The sequence below is a fragment of the Pongo pygmaeus genome, chromosome 14 (genome assembly GCF_028885625.2).
Source record: "Pongo pygmaeus isolate AG05252 chromosome 14, NHGRI_mPonPyg2-v2.0_pri, whole genome shotgun sequence".
NCBI classification, from domain to species: domain Eukaryota; kingdom Metazoa; phylum Chordata; class Mammalia; order Primates; family Hominidae; genus Pongo; species Pongo pygmaeus.
The window spans coordinates 34,872,933-34,895,395 of record NC_072387.2 but is presented as its reverse complement, the minus strand read 5'-3'; the positions used below and the strand labels follow the sequence as shown (position 1 = coordinate 34,895,395).

At 36.2% G+C, this 22,463-nt stretch overlaps 1 protein-coding gene across 10 annotated transcripts in view; it reads right to left on the bottom strand.

The window, feature by feature from the left end:
• CDK8 (cyclin dependent kinase 8) overlaps positions 1–22,463 on the bottom strand; it is a 166,909-nt gene that overhangs the window by 17,367 nt on the left and 127,079 nt on the right. For 4 of the 10 annotated variants that reach the window (XM_063650717.1, XM_063650713.1, XM_063650711.1 and 1 more), the window contains 9 exons: positions 20,829–20,886; positions 19,714–19,821; positions 18,354–18,485; positions 10,165–10,308; positions 7,364–7,433; positions 6,492–6,564; positions 3,164–3,261; positions 2,371–2,449; positions 2,094–2,252 (listed from right to left, as the gene is read on the bottom strand). In XM_063650717.1, coding sequence (XP_063506787.1) covers positions 2,094–2,252; positions 2,371–2,449; positions 3,164–3,261; positions 6,492–6,564; positions 7,364–7,433; positions 10,165–10,308; positions 18,354–18,485; positions 19,714–19,821; positions 20,829–20,886 — 921 coding nt within the window. The remainder of the gene's footprint in view (positions 1–2,093; positions 2,253–2,370; positions 2,450–3,163; positions 3,262–6,491; positions 6,565–7,363; positions 7,434–10,164; positions 10,309–18,353; positions 18,486–19,713; positions 19,822–20,828; positions 20,887–22,463) is intronic. The other 6 variants (XM_054446361.2, XM_063650714.1, XM_054446362.2 and 3 more) reach the window with 4 other exon arrangements.

The following is a 22,463-nucleotide window of genomic DNA, read 5'->3' as shown; positions in this document are numbered from 1 at the left end:
TCTACAGGAGTAACCCCTTTTTATGCTGTTTTGTATCTACTTGGTAAATTTGCTTGAGATGTTTACACAGAAACTTAATGATGTATACATAAAAAATTCAAAGCTTATTTACATGCTTTCTTCAGTAGAAAACTCGCCCCCACACACATGACTGAAGAATAAAAATGAGTATGATAGGAGAAGGTATCACAGAATCCATTTCTTTGGCATTAATACATTTTTATGCCCTTTAAACTATTTTTTTTTTTCTTTTGAGACAGGGTGTCACTCTATCACCCAGGCTGGAGTGTAATGGTATAATCATTGCTAGGATTATAGGCACGCACCTCCATGCTCAGCTAATTTTTAAAAATTTTTTTGAAGGAACAGAGTCTTGCTATGTTGCCCAGGTTGATTTCAAACTCCAGGCCTCAAGTGATCCTCCCCCTCAGCCTTCTAAACCACTGGGATTATGGGCATGAGCCACGGTGCCTGGCCCCTTTAAACTATTGAATCTTATTTTCTGCTACAAGTTTATATACAAAAGTAAAAATATAACCACAGACATATAAGAAGGATGGTATTCTCAATTCTAAAATGGCACAAAGAGAAAGAATGTGATGGTTTGGGGTTCTCTAATTTTGATCTGTTAGATTATTATTCCCATTCTCACACCTCTCTCTCATACTATTTGCTCCCAAGACAAACACTATAAAAGATTAACCAGAACTTATTACTTCTCTCTTTCAAAGCATATTTAATAAGACATATCATTCCAAATTCTGCCAATCCTAGCAAAGGTAACATTTTTAAAAAGAGTGGACACATGAAATGATAGTCACAAATACTATTTTAAAATTCATCTACAAAAAACCAACCACAACAATCACACCAACAAAGCAGCATGGCATCATTTTCTCAGTTCCAGAAGCGAAGGTCAGAGCACTGCTCTGCTTCCTTCTAAGGATGCCATCACCTTAGTGTGCAAACACATTCGTGGGCCAAGAGAGATGCACTCTACCCATCCGGAAAGGAAGAAAAAGATACTGGAACCAACAACTCCCAGAGCTGTCTGCCCTTGGTGTCCTTGTTTAGCTAACTGGAAGAGAATTACGACTCACACAACAGTGATTTCCATGGTGTGATGGGCTGGACTTCTCCCCTAACCAAAGGAAAGAGTTAATACCTAATTCTGAAAGTACAGTAATGAGCACTTGGGACCTTATCAGTTTAATAACATCTCTTTCTCTCTCTCTTTCTTTTTTTGTGTGTTAATAATTCTAATTGGTCAAATTTTCAGTATCCTTCCCACACTGAACTCTAGTGTAGTTGGGAATATGGTTAGAATAAGCAGAAGAGAAAAGGAGGTGGTATACAATTTTCAAAGAGGGTCTTTCCACAACATAACTGACAATGCCATGATAGGATCCCTAAGTAGGCAACATAACAGCCTTTGTGGTCAGATCAAAGTATGAGTCCTGCATCTACAGCTTGCTGGGGATCCATGTGAAAGTTATTTAACCTCTACAAGCCTCAGTTTCCTGAAATGGCTACAACACTTAACCTCCCAGAGTTATCTCATTTAATCCTTACTACAGCTTCACACTGATCATTATCCATAGTCTACAAATGGAAACTGAGAACATCTGAATCACTTACTCAAGGATACAGAGAAGTAAGTGACCAGACTGGGATCTGAAAGCCTATGTTCTTAATCACTGTGGAATATTGTTCCAAAACAATAGCTATCAAGCTCCTACCATAAGCTAGGTGTCAAGACACTTCATGTCTAATCTGACAACAGCTGCAAGTTAGGTTTTACTAGTTTCATTTCACAGATAAAAAAACACCAGGAGATATTATCCTACTTGTCCAAGGTCACACAGTTAATAAATGGCATAATTTGTATTTGATCATTCCAAGTCTGGTTCAAAAGTCTAAACCCTTGCTACCATACCACTGTAAGTACTTTTCCATGCCAGTAACATTTCATGTTAATGTATTTCCCTGGGTATACAGATGTCAGTATTTCTCAATTAAATCACATTTTCCCACGATCATAAACCCGTATGTAAACACTGACATGCAGTCAATACAAAATAAACTCGGAATACCTGATAGTCTGAGGTCATGATAAGTCCACCTGAGGTAGTGGTAGGAGGAACAACTCTCACTTTCTTCAACGGGGGTCCCTGTGTGTGACTGCTGTCTTGATTCCCTGGGTGGCCAGTTCCATTAGTGTGGTTATTGCCCTGCTGCTGCTGCTGGTTCTTCTCAATTGGTTAAACAGAAAAAGTTCAGCTCAGAGGGAGAACAAAATATACCCACAACGGAAAATGTTATGGAGGCATTCACGAAACAAGAAGCTGCTAACAGTACTTTAACACTTACTTTGTCTCCTTTGTCATCAGGTTCTTCTTCCGTTAAAAATTCTCGTTTTGGGTAAGGGATTTGACAACCGGCAAAAACGCTGATCATAAGAAAAAGAAAAACTATTTCTAGTATACTAATCAATATTCTAAATGCTTCATTTAGGAGATTCTCATCTTAATCTTTTAAGATGAACTTTGTCTCCATATTTGCAAATGTAAGCACCTTTCATGTAACTGTGACAAAATCAATCTTTTCGTTGTAACTAGTAACATTACAGCAGGCTACTTGAGGGCTTGAGCTGTATACAAATGATCAATAATCATCGAGTATGATTCAGCTTTCTTCTTTTATCCCAGCATTACTCTTCTATTAATACAGCCAAAATATAGATTCTAGCTGAAATATGTGTCACCATTCAAAGACAATTTTTGTTTTACCCTTCCTACTACATTTATTAACAAAACAAAAGATGGTATAGGGAACACATTTGGGAATATTTGTAATTTTGGAACATGAAATTGTAACTGCAGACAGTAAGGAGCTACAGCATGCATAACCAACCTGTCACTGAATAGCTGGATCACTGCTGAAACTAATGTGATCAGCATTTCATAAAGCAAGAGATGAACAGGAATGCCTCTTAACTGGAAAGCCCCTAAATGACACTTTAATCAGCAAAGCTCATTTTTGCTTGTCATAAAGGATTTCCTTGGGTTCCCATATAAGAGGAGGAGCAACTTAAGAGTTGACAACCAGAAGAAAGCATACTCCAAAAACTCCCTCATGCTGATGACTTAACTAGGCCACTTACTCTGATGTAGGAAGTGGGTCTTCTAAGAAATAGGGATCCTGCATAGCCTGTTCTGAGGTAATTCGCTTTATTGGGTCCATGGTAAGCAACTTCTGAAGCTGAAATCACAAATCATAAAAACATGACTGTATTGCTTCTCACAGTTATCTTTCAGCACATATGTGAAGAGGATATATATTTTTTGGTGAATAACATCACAATTTGGAAAATATTTATTCCCCCAAATTAACAACAAAACTCCTAGTTGTTAAATTTAATGTAGTAATTCACACTTTAGTCATTCCAGTTTCATAATCTCACTTGTTTTACTCTTGTTTATGTTCTCTGACTAAACAAATGATCCCCACCCCCATTATCTAAATTGCTTTATCCAATTTAGAACAGGACCAAAATTCGTGTATTTTCTATTCTTTTTCTATTAAGATAAAAAAGCTGTTGTTACACACATAATACACTAACACATGTAGCAATTCATATATAGATCCAAGTTAATCAAAACTGAATTTAAAAAAAAAGTCAATCTCCCCATTACACCAGGCACATTTCAAGAGCCAAATGTGGCTAGTGGCTATGCTACTGAACTGTGCAGATCATCACAGAAAGTGGTACTGTGCAGTGCTGTTCTAGTCTAAATAAAAATGGTGACACACAACTTATAAAGTACAGAGCTGTGTGATGAGTAGAGACTCTGAAAGTTGGCTGCTCCATTCAAATCCTGACTCAACATTTATCAGCTGCGTGACATTGGATAAGTTACCTTAATGTTTTTGTTACCTCATTTGTCAAATGGAGATTAAAAATGGTGACTATTATCACAGGTTGTTTTCAGGATTAAATGAGTTAATATATGAAGAGCAATTATAATGGTGCCTAGCATAAAGAAAGTACTATGTAAGTGCTTGCTATTATTGTTATTATTGCTATAAATGCCATGCTAATGTGAAGATTCAGTATTTTTTAGTTAAAACATAGTTCATTCAACTGGATTCTAACATGTGGTCTCTTAGTTTATACTCTGATCTAATGCAGTGGCTTTCAGACTTTAGGATGCATGAGAATCATCTGGAGAACTTCTTAAAACAGACTGCTGGGCCCTCCTCACAGAGTTTCTCATTGGTAGATGTGAGTAAGAGCCAAAAGCCTACATTTCCAACATGGCCCTACATGATACCATGCTGCTGGACTGAGACTGCACTTTGAAAACCAATGAACTAACAGACACATTAAGACTTAAAAGAGAGGCCAGGTGTGGTGGCTCACACCTGTAATCTCAGCACTTTGGGAGGCCAAGGTGGGTGGATCACCTGAGGTCAGGAGTTCGAGACCAGCCTGGTCAACATGGTGAAACCCCATCTCTACTAATAATACAAAAATTAGCTGGGTGTGGTGGCAGGCACCTGTAATCCCAGCTACTTGGGAGGCTGAGGCATGAGAATGGCTTGAACCTGGGAGGCAGAGGTTGCAGTGAGGCAAGATCACACCACTGCACTCTAGCCTGGTGACACAATGAAACTGTGTCTCCAACAAAAAAGACTTAAAGAGAGATGACAAATTTTACAGGATAAAAGGACACTTTTTTTTTTTTTTTTTTTGAGATAGAGTCTTGCTTTGTTGCCAGGCTAGAGTGCAGTGGCACGGTCTAGGCTCACTGCAACCTCCGCCTCCTGGGTTCAAGCGATTCTCCTGCCCCAACCTCCCGAGTAGCTGGGACTACAGGCATGCACCACCACACCCAGCTACTTTTTGTATTTTTAGGAGTTTCACCACATTGCCCAGGATGGTCTCAATCTCCTGACCTTGTGATCCACCCGCCTCCGCCTCCCAAAGTGCTGGGATTACAGGCGTGAGCTACCACACCAGGCCGACACAACATATTTTAAGATGCAAATAAAACGCTAGAATGGTGAGATTAAAATTTAATTTTAATGATTTGATATTTCAGAGAAAGCACAATTTTATTTTTAGGGTTGAAAGGAAAGGCCTGAATTTGCTATTGAAAATACCCAATAGTTTTAATGGAATTATAATAGGGCTTTCCTAAGGGACTACTCAAGATTACCTCCAATTAAGATGGGTCACCCTGGTAAAAACAAGCACATAAGCTACAAGGAAGGTATATCTCTAGAGTTTTAGTGGTGATGGTAGGCAGAGTCATCTTAGACTATAATGAATAGCAGGGAATCAAGGAGAAGAATAATTCCCCTAAGTCATGATTTCTAATCTTCTGCCACTATCATTATTTTATTAGAATCAGTAAGTCCATAATTTTGAAGGATCTAACTTAAACCTCTAATTTGGGTCCTACTATAAGTACATTATAATAAACCATTATCTAATACATTGTGTGGTAATATGACAGGTTAAGGATGACTTTTTAAATTGCTGTTAAGATATGAAATATATGATATAAAATGTGAACTGATACAATAGTAAGTAGAAAATACAGAAGGAGAAGCAGTAGAAAGAGAAGAAAAAGGAGAAACAAAAGAAGAACAGAAGAAATGTTTGCCAAATGGCCTGGTTGAAATAAAGGAAAGGTTAACCTCTTCAAGGTGAAAGAATTCCATTTAAGAACATAGGAATAAGGATTAAAAGAATTTTAAGCCAAGCAAAGTACAACCTGCTTCCCCAAACTCCCCTTCTATGTGTTATAAACCTTTTTCTAAAACAAAAAACATTTTTAATTATTATGCTGTAACAATGGAAATTTTATTGTAAACAAAGTTGGTAATGGCTCAATATAATTTCATCACAAATTACCTTGTTAGTGCATGGATTAAATTAGATTCTAGGTTAAATCATTTTTCCATTACACACTGATAAATATGGCATCTATCACATTCTTCAAGGAAAATCAAATAGCATATATAATTGCTGAAGGACTGTTAACATTTAAGGTTATAAGAGGTATTTTGGAAATTAAGAACTTTGTAAACAGTCTTTCAAAGAGCTGAAATACAAAACAATCTATTTATCAATGGTGAGAAGTATTTTCTTCTTGATACTTCTCTGACACTTTTAAAATCTTAAAGTAACAGACAAAAAACAATACATGTAATTTTATAAATGTTTTGACAGATTTGTTACCATCGCTATCTTTAGAAAATCTAATGTGACCAAACATTAGTCTGTCAAACCATGATATGAGTCTGGAAAAGCAAATATTTTATTGTCTTTATTGGTATGCACTAACAAGATCTCTGCATTTACCATGAAAGCACTCTGAGTGCTAGCTAAGTAACCATATAAATTGATCCAAAAAAGCCTCATTTGGGCTAGTCAATTAAGGAAAAAATGCATTTCATTAATACTGTTATCCAATGCTTACCAAGTGGAATGCTTTACTATCTGGTTTAACTTTATGTTTTTCCATATACTTGATAAGGCTGCAGTTGGTATACCTGAAAGAGAAATACTATGAAATAGCTATATTATACTTGAGGTTAATTGTACATTGGCTAAAGTCCTTCTGATGAGAATTATTTTGATCATAACTGATATAAAATATATATTGAATACACTATGAGCATAAAACGAGTAGAATTAAATCAGTTTTCTGTTTCATTCAATATCCATAATGGTTACTTTTGAAAGGATACCGACGATTAAATGTAAGACAATTTCATGAATAACAGACACTAAACAGCTTTTTTTTTTCACATGAATTATATTTTAACAATTATTTTAAATAACATCCAGGTCAAAAGTTTAATTCAGCCTTACCAATCAGTGTAAAATACTTTTGTCATAGGTATATAAACTAAACTCTCCCAATCCCTGGCTTTGCACTGTAAACAGGTGAAATATCCATTCTTCTCTGTTAAAACCTGCTTAAAATTACTGTAACCTAGATTGGTAAGCAAGTGGCTATTACCAAAGTTTATTTATTTAGATTCTTATTTATTCAGCTGTGATACTTCTCACTAATGTCTAGCTTCCAAAAAGTAGTCAATATGGAAAGACATGAATTTGTTTTATATCCAAATCAGCTGCTGATATTAGTCACTTTTGTATATAATCATTTAAGCATCTTAAGAAACAAAGACTGTCATCATGAAAAATATTTATTAGAGTAAATAAGTAAAATTATTTATTAGAGTAATCTTATATTGAGTATTTTATTATGTTGAATATTCAGTCTTACACTGAGTATTCTGGTAAAGCAAAAATCAACAAGGAGTCTCTTTTTTTCCAACTTACGTATTTCTTCTGAAATCTTTCATTAATGTTGAATGTTCAGGCATCTTTTTTATGTCTTCCCAATCTTTATCTGTGAAATACATTGATAAATTTTTATGTTGCCTAAGTTCCTATTCTCCAGAATTTTTAAAAAGGTTATTACCACGTTCATTACATTTCCTATCCGTTCAACCTCCACACAAAAAAGCTGTCTTCAAATAAATGTTCAGCAATAGCAAACATCTTGAAGTGTAAACATAATTCCTTATCCCTTATATAACTTTATATATCTGTTTATATTTTAAATTTTAAACTGCAAACTTTCTGTTTTACTATAAGCTGCCTCAATTTCTGTCACTAGAGAAGAATAAGTTATAAATATTTCTATTTCTCTTATTAAATGTCCTATTTCTATTAGTAAAACTGCTTATTTTCCCTTTTCTACCAAATTTCTTGGTTAAATCAGCAATCAATTTCTTCAATGAGAAATCTAAGATCTTCCCCTCAGTGGCTTTAAACTATACTTCTTTTTATGATACAGCCCCTCCTTTCACCTTGTTAAATATATTTCTTTACATAAGCAATCAATGGAAGAAGGAGTAATAACTATTTGCACAATAGGGTAGGATATAATTAGTATATTAATAAGTGGGCTGGTACCTTGGCTAGTCTGGTTAACATTACCCAAAACAACCCCAGCTCCTAAATACGTTAAGTACAAAACGTTTCAGCTACTTTTGCTGGCATCCGAGTTGCTCAAACAATACATGCTACATAATGTGTTCTCTCCATCACTGCCAATGGGTTTTCCTGAGAGTCTACTAGGTGCAAAGGACTGTCACAGGCAGCTTAACAGCACCTTTAGCTTTTTTTTTTTTTTGAGATGGAGTTTCGCTCTTGTTAACAGCCCAGGCCAGAGTGCAATGGTGCGATCTCAGCTCACCCCAACCTCTGCCTCCCAGGTTCAAGCGATTCCCCTGCTTCAGCCTCCAGAGTAGCTGGGATTACAGGCATGCGCCACCATGCCCAGCTAATTTTGTATTTTTAGTAGAGACGGGGTTTCTCCATGTTGTTCAGGCTGGTCTCAAACTTCCAACCTCAGGTGATCCGCCTACTGCGGCCTCGCAAAACCTTTAGCTTTTAAATGGCCTTCAGAGGCTTGCTTTTCTTTGAACTTACTTGTAAAAATATTTGGTAACTATCCTCCAAAGACATCACATATTGTAAACTAAACATACACTACACTCCTAAATGGAATTTTCTCCTTAACTATTTCCTTGCTCCAATTTCTCTGTTTTATCAATTTCTCAAGCTAGAAATTTTAAGATAATCTTTAGTTTTCCCTTGCTTATACACTTCCTATAAAACATTTCCATCTGCCCTTTTTTCTCTATCCTTATCATCACTCTTACTTTCTGTTTGCAGCACTGCTACAGCTGGTTTCTGACTTCAATTAGCTCTTTTTAACTGATTTTTACCTACCACCACCTTACTAAATCTTTCTAAAATGTAACATAAATCATGTCTCTAGTACTCAAGAACTTATGGATTCTCATTCTTTAGCTGTCAAATTTAACCTCTGCTGCCTGCTTTCCAAGCTTCCTTATAAACCACCCTAACCTCTGAACCACACATTTAGAGTCGCTGATAGATATCTTCACCACATCTACTTCCTCACAGAAGCTATGCCTTTCCCGTGGGCTCAGAAATGGTGGACACATTCAGAAGCAGAAAGAAAACAGAATTCTTTTGTCTCTACTCAAACCATACCTACTTTTTAAACATTCTACATATAGCAGTACAATGCAAACTCCAAGAGGGCAATAATCATGTCTGTTACATCATCAATAACTTTTTACTTAAGACAGTGCCTGGCACATGGCAGGTGCTCAATAAATATTTACTGAATAAATAAAATTCTCATCACAACAGAAGTCTTCTCCAAACTGGTGACCAATTTTGGAGAAAGGCAGTATCTGTGTAGTTATTCTGCATTTACTGATAATTAACACTCTTACAAGGGAATGTAGAATTAAAAGTCTCAGGTATTATCTCTATTAGTCTTGAGTTTATAGTGACCTGAGAAATACTCCTAATAAGAAACACTTGCTACTAAGTACTTGACTAGCCAAAATTTAGGTGTTTTAAACAAATTCTCATTATTCTGGACCTCTGAGCAGTTTTTGGTGATTACCGTTCTGTAGTATAACTAGGGATTGAGACACAGTTGGAGCGATCTAATACCAGGGATAGGATACATGTAAACCATCTCTCTGTTGCAAAACAGCAGGCTAACTCACCGTAGGGTACTATGACTCTCACCCACATTGTGACTGTTTTAAGAGAAGACTTAAATGCTATTATTCAATATAACGTGATTCTGTATAGTGCCCTAAATAAAATAAGGTTCAAAATTTATATTTGAATACCAAGTAGTGGCAGTATTATACGTGCTGCCAGAAAAAAATTCCTACTACTGAATTCATTTATAGTTTCTACTAGTAAGAGCTAAAGGTACCTTTTTAATACAGATATTGAAAATATTTTATCATTTCAAATACTAAACAACAAAACAAAAAAGTAAAATAAGATGAAACAAAAATACAGTCTTGAAATTCAGGAAACCCATAAATATTTTCATGCCAATAAGTAAACTCTACAAATTTTGCTGTTTCTACGGATCTTCGATAAATGCAAGTCAAAAAACAAAGACTCAAGTAAAAGTAGCTTCCATCAGCTAAAAATATATACCTCTCCAACAAAGACATCTAAGTTCAAACAACAGTTATTTAAAAACAAAAACAAAAATGAATAATGTGTACCTGCAGGAAATCCCATTACATTGAATATTCTGTCCAGCTGGTCATGGTGATAAGGATTACTAGTTTTGATGTCCTCTTGTCGACAGTGAAATATTGGTTCTGACGTTAGTAGTTCTGCAAATATACACCCTATAGCCCAAATATCTTTAAAACAAAAAGAAAAAAAAAAAAGAAAGAAAAATAGGCAAGGAAAAAAGAAAAAGAAAGGTGCAAAATAAAGTGGTTCTTTCCAAAAGAAAATGCAATTTTATTTTCTTGGGGAGTGTTTTTTTCTTTCTTGACCTAATAACTCATATTAATTCCTAAGCAATTATAACTACTAAATACCATGAAACATTATTATAAGTATATATTCCCATACCCTCCACCCCGATTTTTCATTCTGTATACCTCCATACCACCCAAATGGTTTCACTCTAAGCCCAGTTAAATGTACTGGCTGGATTTTGGTGAGTTTTCAATGTCCAGGTGATACCTTTTCTGTGAACTACAGTAAAGCTGCATATGGAGCATGGGAACTACAACCAAAGAAAACTAAACAAAAACAAACAGAAAACCCAAAGAGTATTTGAAATTGGGCACTCGCCTAACACAATCAGCGTAAATTTTTGTGATAAAATATTTTTTATTTTATTTACTTGCTAATTTGCAAGGTCTAATAATTACCCTCTCATGTTAGCACTAATCAGTAAGGTGGTATTCCACCAAGAGACAATGCCTGACCTCAAAACGCCTAAGAATTAACAGCATTTCTACTTTAACAAAGTTTTTCTTTCAAAGTGGTTCTTGATGCCATAAGCAGTATCAGATTTTGCAAATTTAAGTATTTAATACAAAGGACAGGAAACAAAAGCAAAATATTACTGTTAACACGGATTATAAATTCGGCCGGGTGTGGTGGCTCATGCCTGTAATCCCAGCACGTTGAGAGGCTGAGGCGGACGGATCACGAGGTCAGGAAATCAAGACCAGCCTGGCCAACATGGTTAAACCCCGTCTCTACTAAAAATACAAAAATTAGCTGGGCATGGCGGCACGTGGCTATAGTCCCAGCTACTTGGGAGGCTGAGGCAGGAGAATTGCTTGAACCCGGGAGGCAGAGGCTGCAGTGAGCCGAGATCACACCACTGCACTCTAGCCTGGGCGACAGAGCAAGACTCCGTCACAAAAAAAAAAAAAAGGGGTTATAAATTCAAATGAATTATTGACAAAAGCCAGGCAAATGGGTTTCTCTGTACACAACAAAGTAAATTCCTTTCATTCACAAGATACAGATTTACTCTCATTCATATTAAATTTGTATTCGAACTATTAGTAGAGGTAAGATCTATCTGCCAATTTAGAATTTAAAGCTGAAAATATTTCATTTCTACTCTTAACAAATCCTACACTAAGTACAATGGTGTGCATATAGCAGACCCTCAACACATGGTTTTTGACTGACCTAACCAATACCTGTGACAAATATAAATAACCAAAGGGAACAAATCAAAATTACTATTTTATCAAAGCTGATTGTTCAGATATGTTAATAACTGTCACTTAAACAGGAAATAAGAAAAAAACCTAAAATGAGAATTACTAAATTCTAAAACCGGAATAGAGATATTTAATTTAATTTAATCTAAAATTTCACACATTTACATTTCAAAGTAACAAGTTAATCATCTATTTACTTAAAGATTCACACTGACTGCAGCAAGTGATTTTAAAAAATGACACCGTATTTATGTATCAGAGAACCAAGCCTAGCCAATACCATCATGTGGAAAAGTCTCATCAAGAAACATAGGCCAACCTATTTTGTTTTTGTCATCAAAAGGTATACGGGAAAATTAATTATTTTGTGATTATTCTTTTTATATGGGTATACCCTATAAATCTAACCTTTGATAATCAATGGCCACTTAGGCAGCTAAGTAGGATCATAAAAAGGGATGATGGATGGCTTTGCATGTTTAAAATTCTACTTACAGCACACCCAATAAACACTGTAACAATTCATCTGGTTAGTTATTAAAAATTCCAAAGAAGAAAATAAAATACGTAAAGGAAAATGAAAGGTAAGTAGTTTAGCTATAATTAAAGCTATACTGCTCTTAGCTGAGCATACTGGCATATGCCTGTAGTCCCAGCTACTCAGGAGGCTGAGGCGGGAGGATCGCTTGAGCCCAGGAGTTTGAATCCAGCCTGGACAACATAGCAAGACCCCATTTCACAGAAAAAATGTATGCAAAGCTACACTGCTTTTTAAAGAAAAAGTCCAGTCAACAGGAAAAATAATTTATTGAACCTTGCTTAACTCCCTCCCATCTAGTAACTCTTCTGTCTTTATATCTGCTATTCTCTCTCACCTTTGTCAATTTTACCATTCTTCCTTTCTTCAAAATCCTGACCCATACATTAATCACTAACTCTGAGTCAGCTGATCAGGCTATTATTTCAGATAAATTTCTAATTCTTGTAAATAAGTTTCTTTTTCCTACCTTGTGTTTTTTTTTTTTTTTCAGATTGTGCCCAATTCATGGAAAGTCTCTTTAGTGTTCACCTGCCTGCCAAACTCCTTATAAAATGGCTTTCCAAATTAAAAACATATAAGTTTCATCTACTTCTCAAAATGTGTGATGCTCATAGGTAGCTACTGAGCTAACCAGGCAAAGGAAATAGTAGGAATTGGCATGCTATACAGACCAAATTGGGAGGAGAAAAGAATTTGCTCAATAATATTTGAATCAACAAGTGTAGTAATAGCAAGCTTCTTGTTTTGATAAAAGGGAAGAAATTCTCATTTTCTGTATTTTAATGTGTATTTCCCACTTAGCAGAACGTCTCATATTTAGTGGCCATTCAGCTATTTGAGGACAAACACCTGAGCTTAAAAGTCCATACTTTAGTAGGACTTTTAGGACTACTTTAGTGGCACTGAATTAGAGATTGATATCCCTTTTTTTAGCCTCTTCCCCAAAGTAAATCAGACAAACAAAAATAAAAAACAAAACACTCAAAAGTGAATGAAACTTTGTTCCTGGATTACAATGTTTACTAACCTATTATTTCCTCTCTTTGGTTTAGTGACTCAGCTTGCAGTTCTGCACAACAGAATAAACCACCACAGCACTACAATCTGTTTGTAGTAGAGGGGCACATGTGAGTTTGATGTGTTCTGATCAGATTTTTTTCCCTATGCTTTTGCTCCTTCTTAGTAGCTTCACTAACAGATGTAACCCCTTCACTAAATGGAATGTATTCAGCAAATTATTTGTATGTTCAACTAGAAAGGCTCTTCTATCACCTGCTCACAATTCAGCTATCAAACAGGGAAGTCAAAATGCTGAGGAAGTTCTTGGTAAGCAGCTTTAATGGTGGTGTGAGAAATCTGTTGAGCATTTTAATCTTTAGGCTACCTCTGTAGGAGACAGGAGGAATTGGGATTGTGTGGTAGAGGCTGGTATTAAGGAAAAGGTTCCATTTTGTAATTCCTTATTCTTATTTTTATTTTATTTTTACTTTTTATGAGACAGAGCCTAGCTCTGCCACCCAGGCTGAAGTGCAGTAGCGTGATCTCTGCTCACTGCAACCTCCGCCTCTCAGGTTCAAGCAATTCTCCTGCCTCAGCTTGCTGAGCAGCTGGGATTACAGGTGCCCGCCACCACGTCTGGCTAACTTTTGTATTTTTAGTAGAGACGGAGTTTCACCATGTTGGTGAGGGTGGTCTCGAACCCCTGACCTCAAGTGATCTGCCCACCTTGGCCTCCCAAAGTGCTAGGATTACAGGTGTGAGCCACCGTGCCTGACCTTATTTTTAGAAACTTAAATTGAAAGTGGTTTGTGTATATTATAAATTTTGAATCAATGTTTCAATAGAAGAAAGTGTTCCCCAACACTGATCTTGGGCAAGCAGGTATACACCAGATGAGGGTGTGGGCTGGAATCACCACTGCTGAGAAAATGGCATTGACCTTGGTTTCAATCCTTTGCACCCAAGTCAGTTCCCTCTGTAACTTCCCGGCCTCAGAGGGCAGCTGTTTTTATTTAAAAGCTTAAAACTTTTTGGCTGGGTGTCGTGGCTCACACCTGTAATCCCAGCACTTTGGGAGGCCAAGGCAGGCGGATCACTTGAGGTCAGGAGTTCGAGACTCACCTGGGCAACATGTCAAAACCCTGTCTCTACTAAAAATAAAAAAATTAGCTGGGTGTGGTGGCACAAGCCTGTAACCCCGGCTACTCGGGAGGCTGAAGCAGAATTGCCTGAATCTGGGAAGCGGAAGTTGCAGTGAGCCAAGATTGCACCACTGCACTCTAGCCTGGGTGACAGAGCGAGACTCTGTCTCTAAATAAATAAATAAAAGCACAGAACTTTTGAATTTAGGGAGATCGAAGAGACGACTCAGGCTAAATTCTCATTTTCAGAAACTGAGGCTAAAGCACTAAATGTGTAAACACACCCCAGAGTGATAGAACTAAGACTACAACTTGGGCTGGTAGTCTTTGTTATTTCTGTTGTTCAAAGATGACTAAATTATTGTATGCATATATTCATACTGTCTTCTCAACTGGACTGTAAATCTCTTCAGGGTAAGGCCCATCATTTGAATTCATATTTGGTCCTCCTAACATAGTAGTTACCCAATAAATGCTTATGTTGGTGAGGAGGAGGAGGGAGGAAAATATGAAGAACGGCCTCTCTCCCAAATCATACAGCCACTGGGACAAGAGAATCTAGCTTCCTAAGTGCTGGTAGTTTAGATTTGTGGCACACCCTCTGCATTAGAACTGCTAGACTGTAGAATATCCTAGTGAGTAAAAGGTTATATAAATCTTAATGCTTCCAATAAGACATAAGCTTCTCAGGAAAAATAATAAGATAATAAACAATGAGCCAGAGTCACAAGTTTCTGTGATAGTATATTTTTTACTCAATTTAAATAAATTCAAGTCGCAGGTGTTCAGTGAATAGGAAATAAGATTAGGCAATCACTTTCTTATTTGTATAGTTTGTTAATATGCTTTACCAAAAGTAACACTGCTTTTAAACGTTCATTTTCTGAGTGGAAGAAATCTCTGTGTATCATATTAGTTTATATATGTCCTTAAATGCATTTAGAGTACACTTGCAAAGAAGATACCCAAATATGTATTTAGGTAATAACATGTATTCCAAAATAGGACTAGAATAAATAATCCTTATTTTTCCTTTTAACTGACTTAAAAAACTAAATATTGTATTAATAATTTTATATTTATAGAAAAGTTACAAAGATAGTATAGAGAATTCCCATATCTAACTGACTTATTTTTCTGTGAAATAAAATGTGATCTTAGAGCATGTGTGAAGATTAATGAACATAAAGATTTTTGGAAATGACATATTGGATTCAAGATTAATATGGGGGAAAGATCACAAACATTGCTCCTTTTCCCTTCTTGAATCTACATTTAATTGACAGCAAAGTCATAAAAGTGTAAATGCACAGTAACAAGAACAGGAGGAGACTGTCAGAGACAAGATTCATGCAAGTATCCAACAAAGAAAACTGAGTTCTCACTACATACTATGTAGGCACTGGTTTACAATGGTGAACAGTGAGGTGAGGTCCACCTGTTTTAGTGGAGTTTAGATACCCTTTGAGTCAATGAAGACAATAAGGTAAAAGAAAGTGTGAAGGCAGAGGTAGGTAGGGTGCTATTTTAGACTATGTGATCCGAGAAGTTCTCTCTGAAGAGGTACTATTTTCACTAAGGTCTGAATGAAAAGAAGAAACCGGCCATGTGGAGACCTAGAAGATGGAAGGCAGACAAGACAGTTCAGAGAAGGTCTCAGGACACAGTGCTGTTGTTGAGTGGGAAGCAGACTTTTCCCCTACAATGCTGCAAAGATTTTTTTCTTGGGAATACCAGCTACAAAGTCTGTATTTGAACAGGAGGAGCTGATCCTCCTCCCTACTCGCTATCATCACCCTGGGGCTGCCAGGTACATACAGCATGGGCCAAAAGTTGGAGGACTCTTCCCTGAAGACTTTGGCTTCAGAGGAAAGACCTGCGCCTTCTGGCATTTAGAGGTTACCCCAGGCAATGGTGGCTCTCTGCTGGATCACCCTAAAGTTCTCACTCTATAAGTCCCATGATTTATACAAAGTTCTCAAGCAGTTTTAGTAACCTGATTTTTAAATACAAAGAGACACTCAAGGGTCACCAAACAGTTGAAGAATGCTTGATACATGGAAGGGAGAGATCAAAACATACAATGAAAAGAGTGACTATAAAGAAAACACAGATAATTATTCTGGGAATACTGCAAAATACAAACAAATCAGCAATGTTATCATTGTCTTCATAGATAGTAGGCTTTTCTTTCTATTAAAAAATACAAGATACTATGAAAAAGTAATCAGAGAACAAGAAGAGGTTTTTAGAAATGGATATGACAAAGGCAGAAAAACATGAGAAAAAAAGTAGTATAAAGGATTAATCCAAGAAATTTAACATCTGACGACACTGAGTTGAGGAAAGAGAGAAACAGAAAACATTGAGGAGGAAATCAAAGGACTACACAAGAGAATTTCCCACAGATACAAGATATGAACTTCAGATTGAGTGTGCCCACCAAGTGGTCAGCATATCACTGTGAAATACAAGGATCAGAAATCCTTTTTGTTTCCAGAAAGAAAAAACCCAGGTGATCTACCAATGACTGGGAACAAGACAGGCAGGAGACTTCATTAGCAATACGGACACTAGAAGGCAATGGAAGGGTGTCATCCAAGTTCTGAGAGAAAAATTCTTTTGTACCTAGAATTGTAAACCCTGGCAAGCTAGCAAGTATGATACCAACCAGCATTTTTCAGAAATACAAGAACTAGAAAATTTACCTCTAAGATACAGTTCCAAAGGAATTTACATGAGAACATACTGTAGCAAAATAAGAAATGAAATCATGAAATCCAGAAAGCAATAGATCTAACCCAGAGGAATAAAAAAGGGAAGAGGCAGGATGAAGTGGCAGAATATGCCTGGAGACCAACCAATCCAAAATAGAAAACCTCAGGATGCAGTTACCCAGTAAAGGAAAAGTGGGTTTAATACCATCCTGGAGGATACAGAACAAGTTAAGGAAACCATAAAGACACAAAATAAAGAAAAGAAGAAAGGTAAAGCACACAAAAAAACTACTTGATGATAATGCAATCAAAGAGAATGAAGCAGAATCAGGTTTGAGTAATGGACAAGCAGTGGTGAAAGGCCTAGCAGCTGAGCATTAAATTCACAACAATTCATAACTTAAGTATAAACAACTGTGGGAACCATGGTTTGCAAACAAAAAAATGTAAACACTGACAAAGTGATGATGATATTACTAATGCTGCTTATAGATTGAGAGGTTGGTAGGGGAAGAAGTGTAAGAGCACTAATTTCCTCATTCTTTATAATAGGGAGGTAACTGATATTATCAAAAACAGAAAAGTGGATTAAAATGTCCTAAAGTGCTAAATTGTTTTTCATAATGTCTTTCCTTTAATTTTAGGAGGCTCTTTTAGAAGTTAGTATTTCTTTTGGTAAAAGAAACATTTGTCTGAAGTTAAAGGACTTCAAAATTGTACTGTTTTATAAATTAAATATAAAATTTTAAATAGAATGCATAATACGATCCCATTTAATTACAAAGATTTTTGATATCTTTCTATGCAGAGAGAAGTATGTGGAATGATATACCCCTATTGCTACTGATAGTATTTCTAGGTAGTAGAATGTTGGGTTAGGCTTTGCTCTTACTTTTATTTTTTATTTATTTATATTTTTTGAGACAGGGTCTCCCCATCGCCTAGGCTGGAGTACAGTGGCGAGATCATGACTCATTGCAACCTTTGCCTACCAGGCTCAAGCGATCCTCCCAGCTCAGCCTCCTGAGTAGCTGGGACTACAGGTGCACACCACCATGCCTGGCTAATTTTTAAAAATTTTTGTAGACACAACGTCTCACTATTTTGCCCAGGCTGGTCTCAAACTACTGGACTCAAGTGATCCACCTGCCTCAGCCTCCCAAAGTGCTTGGTTTACAGGCATGAGCCATCACACCCAGTCTGCTCTTACTTTTATAATTTGCTATACTACTTAATTTAAAAATATATAGGAATATGTGTCTTTTAAAGAAACTTTTAAAAATTCATGGAATTTTAATTAGTTCTACTCACCAATAGCTTTGGTATAATGCCTTGCTCCAAGAAGTAGTTCAGGGGCTCGGTACCAGAATGTAACAACCACTGGATCCAAATCTGCTAAAGGCTTCAAAGGTGAATTAAATAATCGGGCAAAGCCCATGTCGGCTGTAAAATAAAAAATAAAAAAAAATCATGCTAAGTAAATGGTTTTTACAAATCTAACCAATTAGTCTAATTTAACATCTTATTCAGTAAGATGAAAAATGTGCTCAATTCTAGGGGAAGAAACCCACAAAACATCCATTTTAGAAGTCTACGTAAAGCAAGTTTGAAAGCTCCATTCTCTTCAAATTACTGTTACCCAGTTCTTCAATGGGGTTATAGTCAAGCTCTGCTGCCTGAGGTCAGGGGTGACCTTGCTTCTCTGGGCAGATTTTTCTTTCCATGTGTCACCCCACCGTTAGGGACAGGGTTGTTGAGCTGCATTTCCATTCTTAGTACTGGTCACAAGCACCAGGAAATGGGATCAGTTAGAGTAAGACTTTCCATTATTTCCATCAACAAGCCTGTTCACTGGTGTAATTAATCAGAAGCTGACTATGCAATATTTTAACACCATTATTTCCCCCATTACTTGGGTTGAATTTCACTAACTTAATTTTAAGGAATCACAGTATTTTTTTTAAAAGCTAGGTAAGACTTTAAAAGTCATCTAATTAAATCACCTCCTTCTCCAGATGAATATGGTTCAAGAAGTTAGGTGATTTGACAAAGGTACAAACTCATACCTCAGAGCTAGAACTGAGATTAGATACAGTTCGTCATGGCATTTAACACAGTTTAACATGTAGTGTAGTTATTCGGGCATGGCTGTTTATCCTGCTATACCATAATCTTTTAAAGGCAAAAATTGTGTCTCTTTCATATCTATGCCTAATAGTATCATGTACAGTTGTCATTACACACAGCTTTTGCCTAATACATGTTGAATGATCACTATTCATACCACCTATTCAAAAATTTCAAAATTCACCCACCATTTGATAAGTTTAATTCTATTTTCCTAATACACATTTTTTAATGAAGTAGGCCTTACTATAATCACCTTAATTACAAAGGTAAAAAAAAAAAAAACCCAAAAGTTGGCAAATAATTAAAACTATGAATAAGATTACTAAATACTGATTTACAGAACTAGTATTTCTTCTTAAATGTGAATGCTTTAAGACGTAGTGTTCCCCAAACCTGACATCACATATATTACATAGAAGTATAATTCCAAACTAGATTGTTTTAGTGTATTATATAAATTTTCCCTAAATTATACAGTAAAGAACACTTTTGTAATTACTGTTCAGCTGGCTCTTTTCTATTTTGCATGCTTTGAACTTACATTTGAATTTGATGCCGCGAAAATGGACTGGAGAGATTCCTTTAAAAGCACATGTAAAGACTGAACAGGCATTTTGGAGGGCACTAGGGTGAGTGCTGACAGGGTCTGCTTCTCAAGAAAAGCCAAACTTGGAGTACGTTAAGGCATATCAAATGTTCTCATAACTAAACATTTGCAAAGTTTTATCAAAAACAGAGTATTTTAAGAGTCTAATTAGAAGTGGAAAGTGAGATCTGGGGGGATTTATAAGGAAGAATATTAGAAGGATTAAGAACACACATGTGTTTCTTTGTTGGTGAAGTGATACAAATCAGCTGTTACTTCCAATTTATATTAAATCTTGTGATCAGAAGTTACTATTTGTTACAATCCTGATGTCTTTAAATTAATACAATTTAAACATTTCTTCTACAAATACACAAAACAAACTAAATATATGTGACAAACACAACTTGGAAATGACAATGAAAAAAAATCAGATTAAATAAATTTAGTTTTATCCTTACAGATTATCAGACCAGAAGTGGGTAAAATTTTGCTTTCTTTGATATGTAAGAAAATAGAGCTATCAGAAAATATGTACAGAATGCCCATTATTTTTTCCCATCAGGCAAAGGCCTACTACAAGACAGTCTTGTTAGAACTTAAGGTTCTGTACCTATCCAGCCTCATGGTTTTCCCTAGAGTTTGTATTAATAACTCCTAATCTAGACGAGGTCAACAGAAGCATATGTGCTCATCTAATCTGACTCAAGTGAACACGACTGATAGTAGAATTATTAGCATGCTGTATGTATGCCCTTGTGACTAAAGGTGAGGCTGGCCTCTAACAGAGATAGAAGCCCCTCACCTCTATAGGCTATTTTTAATGAAAGCAGAGGTTTCTGGGAAACTTGCACAGTTTCATAATTAGAATGCTTCAGTCTTTAGGAGTGTCTGACACCTTTCAAGAGTGTGAAACATTTTTCACTTTTATGCATACTCTTTAGAAATGGCTTCAATCACATGGAACTACATGAATATATGCATATTATAGCAAAAATTAGAAGTGATATAGCTGCCTGCAAAAGTTTTAAAAGAGTGCTACACTGTGACTTAGCAAAGATATAACATACCAATTTTTACTCTTCCTCGCTCAGGACCTTCACCCATAACTAAAATATTAGCAGGTTTCTGTGGAAACAAAATAGTGTTTTTTTCAGTAGACAGTAGTGGTTTCTTTTAAATAGACAATATGCCAATATAACACAAATCCACCTTTTAAAAAATCTCATTTATTCAAAAATTAAAACCAAATACAGGAAGTCACCAAAGAAACTGTGCATGTATATATGCAAAGCGGTATGCAAATTTCATGAAGGCCCAGATATGGCAGTGCTTTTCTCCACAGAAGGCTGAGGCTTTTCTTGGCCCTCTTATCAATCTGTTTTCACTACTGGCAAGCATCTCACAAAGTCATGTTGTGGTTCCTTCTCACTCTTTCAAGTATATAAAATGTCTTGCTCTGACTTTAAAGGAAAAATGAATTGAGAAAGATGATTTAATACCAAGTAGCAAATTAATTACAGGCAAGGAATCACCAGAAATCCTTTTTTGGAAATGACAAAGTATGCACCTACATTTAAATAAATGAATTATTGAGAAATTTAATAAAGTACTTTAGAAACAAGTTAGTAAAGTAATAGGAATTTTTCATGACAGGAACAGTTTTGAGGTTTTCAGTTTTAAGTGAAAAAGTAAGCTAAAATTTAAAGTAAGAGTTTACAAAGGTTTCAGTTTTTAAATCTTTAAAATATATACTGATTGTCATCTACAGTCTTTTATGGTGGTATCTACTACACTAATGAATAAAGGCTGCCCTTTCTTCAGGAAAGGGAAGGAGGAGCAGAAGGAGTAAGGAGGGGATGAGGGGAGAGAAATCAGAGAGGGGAAAAAGGCAATTGGTTTACTCCTTACTCACTCTACTATCCTGCTATCTACTTGATTTGACTTGAATTCTACCGGTCTGCTAAATAAAAGTGAAACTAGATTGAACACCTCTTCGGGTATTGACATAAATCACTTTAAAATCAAAGATTATAATGAAGTCTGTTTATAGTGGTAACCATTTCACAGGCTTTTCTAACCCTATATAGTGATGGTCCCTAAGCTATTACTGCCAACGTTTAATGTGTAGTATACTAGCCTATCACCTACCAAAGATAGTTATTCCCAGCCAAAAAAAAAGGTATTGCTGAAATGGCAGCACTGACATCTCAGAGGTTAAAAACTCCTACAATTTTTTAAGTTGAGTCCACTCGGCACCAGAGAGGTTAAATGACTTGCCCTAAATATAATCAGCAAGACTGGGTAGCAGCAGAGTCTACCCTGTCTTTGAATAGTCTGGGGCTCCCTTCCTAATTTATCATCCTGAAAGTAATTTTATGTAGCAATTTTTGGAATTAATATGTACTGCTGTAATAATAATAATACTGATGTTTTATTCACAAAAAACCCTCAGAACCTCTATCACTACCACACACACACACACACACACACACACACACACACACACACCACACACTTCTAACCACAACACTAACAGTATTCCCCGGGAGCTACACACAGGTGCTACCCAGGACAAATAAAATTGTTTTCATGCACCACGGTAATCAATCAAGACTGGTTAGTTTCTGTGGTCTCTTAGGGCCCGGCCTACTTCAGAGAGAAGCCAGATTTCTGAGATAGTGCAAAATGCTGAAGGCAGAGAA